General features: G+C 42.4%; 1 protein-coding gene across 1 annotated transcript in view; it reads right to left on the bottom strand.

The window, feature by feature from the left end:
- Positions 1-12107, bottom strand: part of LOC143293671 (reversion-inducing cysteine-rich protein with Kazal motifs-like) — a 118553-nt gene that overhangs the window by 42259 nt on the left and 64187 nt on the right. Inside the window, exon 5 of the mRNA XM_076604814.1 lies at positions 8650-8732. Within this exon, the coding sequence (XP_076460929.1) occupies positions 8650-8732 (83 nt within the window). The remainder of the gene's footprint in view (positions 1-8649; positions 8733-12107) is intronic.

Raw genomic sequence — 12107 nt, 5'->3', positions numbered from 1 at the left:
TGTGAAAGACAACTACTATTAATTTAAAAAATGAAAATTGGTTTTACTGAAAATGATCCATCTTGACATGGCTAAGTAGACGGGCGCTATAGCCTAGTGGTTAAAACGTTGGACTTTCAATCTATGTGTCTGGGGTTCGAACCTTGGTGACGGCGCCTGGAGGGTAAAGGGTGGAGATTTTTCAGATCTCCCAGGTCAACATATGTGCAGACCTGCTAGTGCCTGAACCCCCTTCGTGTGTGTACGCAAGCAGAAGATCAAATACGCACGTTAAAGATCCTGTAATCCATGTTAGCGTTCGGTGGGTTATGGAAACAATATACCCAGCATGCACACCCCCGAAAACGGAGTATGGCTGCCTACATGGCGGGGTAAAAACGGTCATACACGTAAAGCCCACTCGTGTACATACGAGTGAACGTGGGAGTTGCAGCCCACGAATGAAGAAGAAGAGAAGAAGAAGAAGACGTGGCTAAGTAATCTGCTCTACAATCACTCGACTGTAACAAATCAAAAGACTGTCTAAATTACACGATGTAATGTACACATTCTCCCTTGTTCGTTTCGTAAACAAAAAATATATTTGCTTTGGACGGAAATGAAATAGGTGGCACAATAATTACCCCCACAACCCCGCCGCACATCTGTCCTAAAGAATAGAAAACAAAGACCATATCCTGCACTGATAAATTTATTTCCCAACGTGCTGCAGATATTTTCAGATTTGCTGCACATAACCAATCCAAGATATAGTTTCAGTAAAGTTAAATTCCATATAACAAACTGTGGTAGTTTAAGTCTTTGTCATCACTTCTACTCTGAGTGTACCTACCACCAAAGTAGCTGGCAGCATCATATATGCTCAGACCATCTTGTTTTCCTGTGTATGTGAGGTTGACTGTTTGTCGATAACTTCTCGTGCAACATTTATCTTAAAAAAAAAAAAAGAAAAAGAAAAAAAAAACAACACCCAACTCTTTGTCGAAGGGTTGCCGCATAGATCAAAAGTCTTTCAAACAAGTCACATGCCTTTAAAGTCAATTCTCTTATTGGCATCGACTAGTTTGTTTGAAGGATATAAAGTTTGATGTTTTCCTTTTCCGTTTTCTGTTTGTTCAGTTGCTTTGAGACGCGCGAATCGGTCACAACAGAGCACACTGCTGGACTGTTGCTTCAAGGGGTTTCGGGTTCAGGTTCCAGCCCCAGTCAGTAGTCCTGCCGGCGCTGTCTTGTGAGGTTTATGCTGGTTTCAACCTTTGTTTGTCTTGATGTTTTGTCAAGTAATAATAATAATATTTAAAAAAAAAGGAAAAAAAGAGAGTTGAGTCTCTAGGACATTGTGACATTATCAAAGGATTTGTATGAAGTGTTTAACAAATAACAAGAAATGTGACAGATTTTAAACTAACTGGTGAACAGACAGAAATAATAATAATAATGATAAAAATAACGATAACAATGATGATGACAATAATAATATAAAAATAAATAAATTAATGAATAGATAAACATTTCACTAGTTCCCCATGTTTTTGGAATATATCCGTACCGTACACTTACCAAACTGTGCATAATAAAACAGACTATTTTCAGTCTTCAGAGAATTAACCTAAATAAAGAATTTAATTGTATTACTACAGAATCCATCTAAAATCACATGGTGTGAAAGGACATAAAATCAAAGAAAGAGAACGAATAAGGAAAAAAAGAAGAAAAAGAAGAAGAAAAAAGAAAAAAATGAAAATGCAGCTGTCAACTTGGCTGCATCCAATGGATCTGTTTGCCAGACGACGACATGATCCGTCTAAAATCACACAGTATGAAAGGACATGAAGTTGAAGACGAAGAAGAAGAAAAAAAACCGAAGAAAGTGTAGCTGTCAACGTGGCTTATCTAATGGATCTGTTTGCCTGATTGGCTCCAGATGACGATAGAACCCGTCTAAAATCACATAGTGTGAAAGGGTCTTTAGTCAAAGAAATACGAGGAAGAAAAAGAAGGGGGTGGGGGAGAAGGGGGCGGGGGGGGAGGGGGGGGGGAGAAAAAATAAAAAAAATAAAAGAGAAGCTGTCAACTTGGCTGTATCTAATGGATCTGTTTGCCTGATTAGCTCCAGGTGTTATAAGTGTGGTGTGGAATGCGGTGGAGAGTACATACGTAGGAATGTTCCCTAACATCATCCCGAACTGACTAACGCGCTCCAATGCGTGTTGCTTCTGGGACGTACAGGCAATGTTGGCGAACAGACGAACTAGAGGTTCTGGAACAGGCAATGTTGGCGAACAGACGAACTAGAGGTTCTGGAACAGGCAATGTTGGCGAACAGACGAACTAGAGGTTCTGGAACAGGCAATGTTGGCGAACAGACGAACTAGAGGTTCTGGAACAGGCAATGTTGGCGAACAGACGAACTAGAGGTTCTGGAACAGGCAATGATGGCAAACAGACGAACCAGAGGTTCTGGAACAGGCAATGATGGCGAACAGACGAACCAGAGGTTCTGGAACAGGCAATGATGGCGAACAGACGAACCAGAGGTTCTGGAACAGGCAATGATGGCGAACAGACGAACCAGAGGTTCTGGAACAGGCAATGACGAACCAGAGGTTCTGGAACAGGCAATGATGGCAAACAGACGAACCAGAGGTTCTGGAACAGGCAATGATGGCGAACAGACGAACCAGAGGTTCTGGAACAGGCAATGATGGCGAACAGACGAACCAGAGGGCCCATACCTACGGACAGGCTTGTTTATTGTTATCACGATTGGAGACGGCTCCCCAAACCTCCCTTCCCTGCAACTCACCCCACCCTCCTCTTTCCCAACGTAACAAGCCGCGAACGTTTATCACAAGTCCCGCTAACAGAAAGCAATCAGATAAAAGGCATTCAGCAACAACGGCCTCAGCCAAACGCCTCAGTTAGGTCTGTGGAAGCATTATATGGTCCAAGGCATCCCAAGAACGAAACCCTGTCGCTGAACAGTCCAAAATAGTGATTCCCGTGTCCATAATCACCGTGACCCTGTATTATATATATATATATATATATATATATATATATATATATGTATGTATGTATATGTGTATGTATATGTGTATGTATATATATGGGTCCAAGACACTACGCGGAATTCCGGACATATACACGGAATTTCAGAAATATCTTCTCTATCGATGCACACACTCATGGGTGGCGTCAAGGACTTTGGCCCTTCTGAAAGGGTGGACTGCTTGCTCTTTTGGTCTCACGTCTGGAGACACACACTGTTCTAGTGAGTTCGTGATGCAGACTGAAGTCACGAAGCACTGACATAAATATTTGCCGTCAGGGAGCAGTAAGCAGTAAGCTTCCAGCTCGGCACAACAACAGGCGACACACACGTCTCCGACAACTAGTGCCAGGAGAAGTTTCTACCCGGGCTCTTTCCTCCTCCTCCTGTCCCAGTGTGACTGGGATTCCTGGAGGGCTCTGCGAGATGAAGAGAGATAATGTCACTGCATTCATTATGTCCCCTGAAAGAGATGGCTCCACATGTGCATTAGCTTGTCGTGTCCCTGTGCCTTCCTATTAGAAGTAAAGCGTGTGAGTGCGTACGTATCCCTCCCTTTCTTTTTGTTTAAAGCATTCACTGAAAAGCATTGTTCTCGCGTCCTCCTTTTTTTTTTCTCTTTCTCTCACGGTTTTAGAGAGAATATGCGCATCCAGTACCATACTGGGTGTTTTCAAGTACTATGCTGTGCTCTTTCAGTTTGAAGATAAACTGAGTTCCCGTGTGCAGCATGCAGTTAATGTACGTAATCGAACCATTGGCAGCAAAAGGATTCTCCCTGACAAACTGAAAGTCTGTTTCAGTCTCTGTTGATATGTCTGTCTGTTTCTGGGCTCCGCCGCAGCCGGGACTGATCACCAAACAGATTCCCAATATTGCAAGATTTTTTGTTAGGCTACAGTCAGCTCAGTCAATAAGGAGCTACGTTTGGTTACTGCAGCACTATCGTTCTGTGACTGCAATAATAACACACTGTGGTTGTAGAATTTTGTTTGGGCCACTTATTACAGTAAATGTAATCATCACACAGAGAGAGAGAGACAGACAGACAGACAGACGGAGAGAGAGGGAGAGAGTGGAAGAGAGAGACAGACACATAAAACAGACAGACACACATACACAGACACACATTGTGTCTTATAAACCTTACGGTTTCATGACAATGAAATATATTCTATTCTATTCTATTCTGTTCAGAGAAGAGAGAGAGAGAGAGAGAGGGGGGAGAGAGAGGGGTGGGGGGGCGGAGAGGGAGAGAGCACAGAGAAGAGAGAGAGAGTGTGTGTATACATCCTCCTACGTTCCCCCTGCCTCCCCTACACACACACACACACACACACACACACACACACACACACACACACACACACACACACATATCCCTGACCTCTCTCAAGGTATATCTTCTAGCTGAACATTTTTTTTACGTCTCGATTAAATCAGTGTGGCGAGAATCCGTCAACGTCTTGTTGACAGTAGCTATCTTTTTATTGTCATTTTTTTTTTTTTTTTTTTTTTTCAAATCGATGCTCCACTGCTCTGACATGTCCCTTGATCAGTGTGACAGTTCACTGACAGCCTTCTATTATGACCAGTGCCGCATTTCGTTGACAGCCTTGTTTTTGATCAAAGCGACAACTATTTTGTTGTTGTTGTCTTTTTGGTGTGTGTGTGTGTGTGTGTGTGTGTGTGTGTGTGTGTGTGTGTGTGTGTGTGTGTGTGTGTGTGTGTGTGTGTGTGTGTGTGTATAAACAGTCTTCTGATCGATGCAACATTTCTGCACCGCTGTGTTTTATCAATGCGAAATGGGCATTGACTGTTTCATTACACCAGCCCTCGAAATACTGTGGCCGACTGGGCTTTCAACGACACGGACAGGTCAATGTTTTAATCAATATGAAACTTCTCCTTTCTAGATATGTGAGTTTAGTTTGGATACATTTTTTTTCTTTCGTCAGTACTTTATTCTTGAATTTCCTCACTCTCCCAACCCAGGACTGAATCGGTACTTTACTTGGGTCGGGGAAGGTTAAAACGGCGGAGGGGAGAGGATTCCGTTTGGACCCCGCATTTCTATGCCAAGACCTTGAACACAGTAAATATGAATTCATGGTCCCTTGCGGGCTGAAAAATCTTTGGGACCTTTAAATTCGTTTTTAAAATATTATAATGAAGCCGTTTCAGAATAAATGAAATGAAAAAAAAAAAAAATCAAGCTGATGATTGGACTCCGCCAGTTCCCAGAGACCCCAAGAACACCTCGGACAAGGCTCATACAGATTTTAGATTGAAAAACAAAATAAAACAAAGCAAAAACACCACCACCACCACCACCACCACCAACAACAACAAAAAAACAAGAACAGACAAACAAAAACGACAACTTCAGACCCCCCGAAAGCCAAATGTTTAAAACAATCACGTTTGGAAACCAGGATGGAAAGCTCGGTAGTTTGAGTGTGCCGGGTTTCGCTTCTTCATTAAACGAATTACCATCTGCTTTACAGATGGGGGCCGTCATTTCGGTTGGAAAGAATACTTCTGTGATTTTTTTTCTTCAAACTTTTAAAATTCTAAATTCAGGTGAAGCAGTTTGCTTCTGTGCTTTATTACTCGCCACCAGAAACGACATTTCTTCCAGTAAAGAGAACTAAAAATAACACTATAAAAAAACATGGGCAATTTTTAAATAACTTTTAAGGACTCCCACAAAAGAAGTTATTTTTAAAACTTATTTAAAACGGACTTTTAAGTACTTTAAAAGAAGTATGTCATTAAAAAAGGACTGACTTTCAAAACACTTTTAAAGACGTACGTAAAAGGCATGCTATCTATGGAAGAAAAATTACAAAGTATTATCTAAAAAACAAAACCCAACTGATTTTAAATTAATTTTGAGGATTCAGTAGGCTTTTTTCTTTTTTTTCTTTTTTTTTAAAGACTTACACAAAAGACATGGTATTTATAAATTAAAAATTACAATGTATCATTCAAAAAACAACTTATTATAAAAACTTTTGAGGATTTGAATAGGCAAGCCATTTATTGATTTATTAATACTTTTTTTTCAAACAGTTTTCAGTATTACTACGTTCTCCGGGTGTTTGCTCAATGGCTGTGTGTGGTATTCGATCTTCTTATTTTATTTGTTCGAAGAAAAAAAATGTGTTACCATTCATTTTAAGTCCTTGGTTGTCTGTTCAATCGTTGCGTGCGATGTTAAGATTTTTCAAAGCAACACATACACACACATATACGCGCGCGCACATGCACAGCACACACACACACACACACACACACAAGCGCGAACGCGAGCGCGCAAGAATATGGGAAAAAAGCCACGTGGATATCCCCCACAAACGACCCGTGGGAGGAGGAGGGGCATAGGGCGGGCTCATGGAGACGATAATCACTGTTTGCTGCCAGACCTCAAGCACGTGATATAGGCATTCCCTTCCGGACTTTTTTTTTTTTTTTTTTTTTTTTGGGGGGGGGGGTGCATGTGGGGTTGGTTATCCCCCCCCCCCACACCACCGAGCCCCCCAACCACCGCCATCCCACAAGTCTAGAGTCTCTTTTTTGTTTGTTTGGACATTGTGTCAATTTGCTGCGATGCAAACATGCATGCACACGAACGCAATGCAGGCTGGTTGCCGAGGGGGTGGGGTGCGGGGGCTGGGGGTTTGGGGGTGGGGAGCAATGTTTTCACAGGCCTGAACTTGGGATACCGGGCGGATTTATTGCCGAGGGAAGTGAGTGTATCGAATGTAGCATAAATTATTTGCCTGGGCATTTAAAGTCTCCTCCATATGGAATTTCAAGTCCACGTGCGCGCGATTCTGACTTGAAGCCGAAATTACAAAAGCAAATACTCGTTTTTATTTTATTTTGTTTCCACGCGCAAACCAATTTTTCTTCCATTTTTATTTCTTTCTAAAAGTTCATTTAACAAAAAAAAAAGAAGTTTTATTTTGTTTTGTTTAATCAAGTTCTATACGGACAAAAAGTTCAATCTGTCTGTCTGTCTCTCCTCCCTCCCCCCCAATCAGTTTTTTCTTTCATTTTCCAACTCTCTGTTTCGGGGGTGTTTCGGGGGCCGGGGTGGAGGGAGGGAGGGAGGGAGGGAGAGAATCAGCCAGACAGAGATAGAGACAGAGATAGAGATAGAAAGAGAGAGAGAGAGAGAGAGAGAGAGAGACAGACAGACAGACAGACAGACAGACAGAGAGACAGAAGGGAGTGAGGGGCGAGGGTCTGTCGCTGTGACATGTATGTTTGGCAGCTGCCGTTCAGAGGGCCGTCAATCCCCTCAGCTCCTACTTCTCCCTCGCTCTTCCCCTTTCTCCCAACTGTCAATACTAAAGGTGTTGGTGTTCTTGGGCGTTGCGCGAAAGATGTCACATACACATCATCGTAAGATCATCAAGCGCAAATGGGGGCGGGGTTGGGTGGGAGAACTGAGCAAGAAAGAAAGAAAGAAAGAAAGAACGAAGGAAAGGAAAGGGAAGGAACAGAAAATACATCGTAAAGGAGGAACGGAAAGACCGATAAAACGGAAAAGCAATACAAAAGAAGGGAAGGAAAGATAGAAAGAAGGAACGAAAGGAGGGGATGGAAATGAAGAAAGAAATCAATAAAAGGGGGACTGGAAAGAGAGGAAGAAAATGTAAAACGAAGGGATGAAATGGGGGGAAAGAAGGAAGGAAGGAAAAAAGGAAGAAAGGAAGGGGGTGGGGGGGAAGAAGGGAATTAAAAGCTAAACGCAACAGGGAATGCATGAGAAAATAAAAGATGGTAAGATGGAAAGAAATAATCCACAGAGAGAGAGAGAGAAGAGACAGAGGCAGAGAGACAGAGAGAGAGGGGGGGGAAGAGAGACAATGGAAGATACACATACAGAGTGGGTGGGGAAGACAGAAGATGAGAGACACACACACAAACACAGAGAAAAGGGGAAAGAGAGAAACATAGGTAGAGAGGAAAGAGAAAGAAAAGACAAAAACCAGGAGACACAGTGAGGAAGACAAAGACAAGACAGAAACGAAACAGAAACTGAGAAAGACACACAGACACAGTGAAAGCACGAACACACAACAGAAGCTGAGAAACACAGTGAAAGAGAAAGACAGAGGGACACAGTGAAAGGAAGAACACACAACAGAAACTGAGAAAGACACACAGACAGACACAGTGAAAGGAAGAACACACAACAGAAGCTGAGAAAGACACACAGACAGACACAGTGAAAGCACGAACACACAACAGAAACTGAGAAAGACACACAGAGAGACACAGTGAAAGGAAGAACACACAACAGAAGCTGAGAAAGACAGACAGACACAGTGAAAGGAAGAACACACAACAGAAGCTGAGAAAGACAGACACAGTGAAAGGAAGAACACACAACAGAAGCTGAGAAAGACAGAGAGACACAGTGAAAGGAAGAACACACAACAGAAGCTGAGAAAGACACAGACACAGTGAAAGGAAGAACACACAACAGAAGCTGAGAAAGACACAGAGAGACGCAGTGAAAGCACGAAAACAGATCGCCACCGAAGCTACGCACGTGCGCATCGGCTTTTACTACAACTCACATTCTGGCATCGCCGGCGACACTGGGCGTTGAGGGCAAGGTCACAGCAAGGTCGCCCTGGCCACAGCTTGGACTCCAGCACCACTGAAATCACACACACACACAGCCACACATTACAACCATGGTCGTCGACACTTTGGTCGTTACAGCATACTTGGGAACTAAACAGCTATTGCAGGGCTCTTTGGTTTAACCCCTTGATTGCTGATGTAGAGTATGATCGTCAGCGATGGATGGGCTGGATGTAATATCACTGAGAGATACGACACTGCTTTCGGGCCAGTATGTCTGTCAGCCACGATGTCTTTATTTGGTCTTACTCCTCTTCATCAGTCTTGGGGACTGCATTGCTTGAACAGCACAATCCCTTGCACCACCACAGACAAGTACACGAAAAGCAGTTACAACTGTGCTTCGGACTCGTGCCACTGTGATCTCGTTACACCAATGTCCAGCACGCATTTAAGGAGTTAAACAACATTTTATTTCAAACATGTCCCAACAAAAGTAATTTGAACGCAATCATGAAAATCGACAGGGACAGCAAGAAAGTCGTGAAAATTTTACGGAACGGCGTGCCGTGGAACATGATCTAAATTACCATAAATTGTGGATTGTTGATTAGTCATAAAAAATGAAAATAATATAAACAAATAACTGGAGTAACTTGATGGGCGGACGGCACAACAGAAAATACGCCATCACAAACCTCCATGCAGTATAATGGCAGTCAAATAAATACATGAATAAATAAATCGATCAATCAATAAATAAATGAATAAAGCACTGTGTCTGAACACGAAATTGTCAACAACAACAACAACAACAAAACAAACAAACAAAAAAAAAAAAAAAAAAAAGAAGAAAGAATGGGGAAAAACAACAAGAAAACCCCGTAACGAGTGACCTAAAACAATCAAAGCAAAATACACGAACAAAACAAAAGCAGCGACCTCATTTTGGGGGCCACGTCTTGGGTCATGGCAATATCGTTCATTCACATCACCTTTCATATCGCTGACCTGATCCGATGCACGTGCCACACTATGCTTATGTAAGCAGATTACAGTTTGAAAGGAAATAATACGTTGGCAGGAGAGAGAAAAAATACTAACGAAGAAGCAGCGTTAGAACTGAATGGGGAACGGGAAGGGCAGATAGAGAGAGAGTGGGAGAAATAGGGGAGACAGAGAGAGAGAGATAGAGACAGAGACACAGACACAGAGAGAGAGAGAGAGAGAGAGAGAGACAGACAGACAGACTGATAAGCAGACTGATACGCAGACAAGCACACACACACACACACACACACACACACACACACACACACACAGACGGACAGACAAAGGTGTGAGTGTGGAGACGCCGATGGAGTCATTGATGGTGCTGCAACAACGTTGCTGTGGAAAATGGATCGCTCTATAAAGGAGCAAGGAGGCTAGGATAGAATAATGGTTGGAAAATAATGCAATATTGATCGGATGTGTTATACATCATCTTAAAAGTACAGCAAAGATACAACAAAAAAACCCGTTAAAAATGACACTGGGTATATAATAAACAAATACAAATAAATAAATAAACAAACAAATAAATAAATAATGAACAAGTAAAACAAAATCTACTACACTGCAAATCCGAACTACCTTTAACGCCAATAAATATACCAGTATACTGTACAATACACAAATGTTTTTTCCTCTCAAAGACAGCAAAAAGGGCCAATGCTAAGGTGGAAAAGACAGAAGGGACACAGGTGATCAGGGCAGGAGGGAGATGCTGATGGAACTGGAAAGAAGGGAGGTAGTGAGAGGAGGAGGAGGAGGAGGAGGAGGAGGGCTCGGCGCAGGAACTGAAAGAAACAATTAGCTTTAACATCCATCCACGTTTTGCCTATAGACACAACATGGGAAGAGTATGTGAAGGCAAGTTGGGGTAAGTGAAGGAAACAGACAAAAGCTTTTTCTTCTTTTTTTTTTTTTTTAACCTATCTCTCCATATATAACAATCTCACGTAAACATTGAAAAAAAAAATCAAGAAAAAAGAATCGGAAGAGCACCAAAAAAAAAAAATGATAGCAGGAAGGGGAAGGACAGGATGGAAGGAAGGAAGGAGGGAATGAAGGACAAAACCTTTTTCTTCTCTCTCCAGACAACAATCTCATGCAAACTTTTAAAAGAAAAAAGAAAGCTGAATACAGGAAAGAATGACTGCAGGAAGGAAATGAAAGAAAGGAAGGAAGGATGCAAGAAAATGTTTGCAGGAAGGAAACGAAAGAAAGAAAGGAAGGAAGGAAGGATGGAGGGAAATGATTGCAGGAAGGAAGGAAACGAAGGAAGGGAAGAAAATGATTGCAGAAAGGAAAGGAAAAAAAGGAAGGAAGGAAGGAAGGATGGAAGAAAATTATTCCAGGAAGGAAAGGAAAGAAAGAAAGGAAGAAAGGATGGAAGAAAATGACTGCAGGAAGGAATGGAAAGAAAGGAAAGGAAGGGAGAAAATGACTGCAGGAAGGAATGGAAAGAAAGGAAAGAAAGGAAGGAAGAATGGAAGAAAATGACTGCAGGAAGGAATGGAAAGAAAGGAAGGAAGAAAATGACTGCAGGAAGGAATGGAAAGAAAAGAAAGGAAGGAAGAAAATGACTGCAGGAAGGAAAGGAAAGAAAGGAATGAAGGAAGGAAAAAAGGAAGAAACGAAGGAACGAAAGGCGGAAGGAAGGAAGGAGGAAGAAGAAAAAAGTACAAAAAAAAAGAAGTAGAAAAGGCAGACTTAGGTTGGAGTTTGTGGCAGTGGCAAACAGAACAAACAAATCAATAAGAACGAAAGGCAGGCAGGAAGACTCGAGTCAACAGCCTGTCATAAGTGGTTTTGGGAGCACCATCGAGCGGACATGCTGCTTGCAGTTTTTGCTGGTTTTGTGTGTGTGTGTGTGTGTGTGTGTGTGTGTGTGTGTGTGTGTTTTCCAGCGCTTAGCTCAACTCGGAGGTAAAACCTTTAATAAAGAAAAGAAGAAGAAGAAGAAGAAGAGGTTACGCCAAAGGGAACAGTGTCACGCGAATGTCAGTCTGTGTGAGATGCTTTAATCATATCCACGTCAGTGGGTAATTACTTTGTCGCCAAATCTATCCAAAAAAAAAAAAAAAAAAGCGTCAGTCTGACCTTGACTTCGGTTCAAGGTCACAATGATAACTATCCCTACAAATAAAAAAAAGACAATGCGTCAGTCTGACCCTAGACTTCAGTTTCAGGTCAGACAGTCAAGTATCTCCCCCACCCCCTCCCCATCCCCGATTCCCCATTAGAGAGAAACTGCGCCAGTCTGACCTTGACTGCGGTTCAATGTCGCAAAGTATCATAAACAACCCCCGTTCCCATACGCCCCCACGCCTCCACCCCCCCCCCCCCCCCACCAAAACCCAAACCCCGCATCCCCCGTCCCCGTATCTTTCCTCTTTCGCCT

Source organism: Babylonia areolata, chromosome 19 (genome assembly GCF_041734735.1).
Source record: "Babylonia areolata isolate BAREFJ2019XMU chromosome 19, ASM4173473v1, whole genome shotgun sequence".
Classification (NCBI taxonomy): Eukaryota; Metazoa; Mollusca; class Gastropoda; order Neogastropoda; family Buccinidae; genus Babylonia; species Babylonia areolata.
Note: the sequence above shows the minus strand (reverse complement) of the source record. Positions and strands in the feature narration are given on the sequence as shown.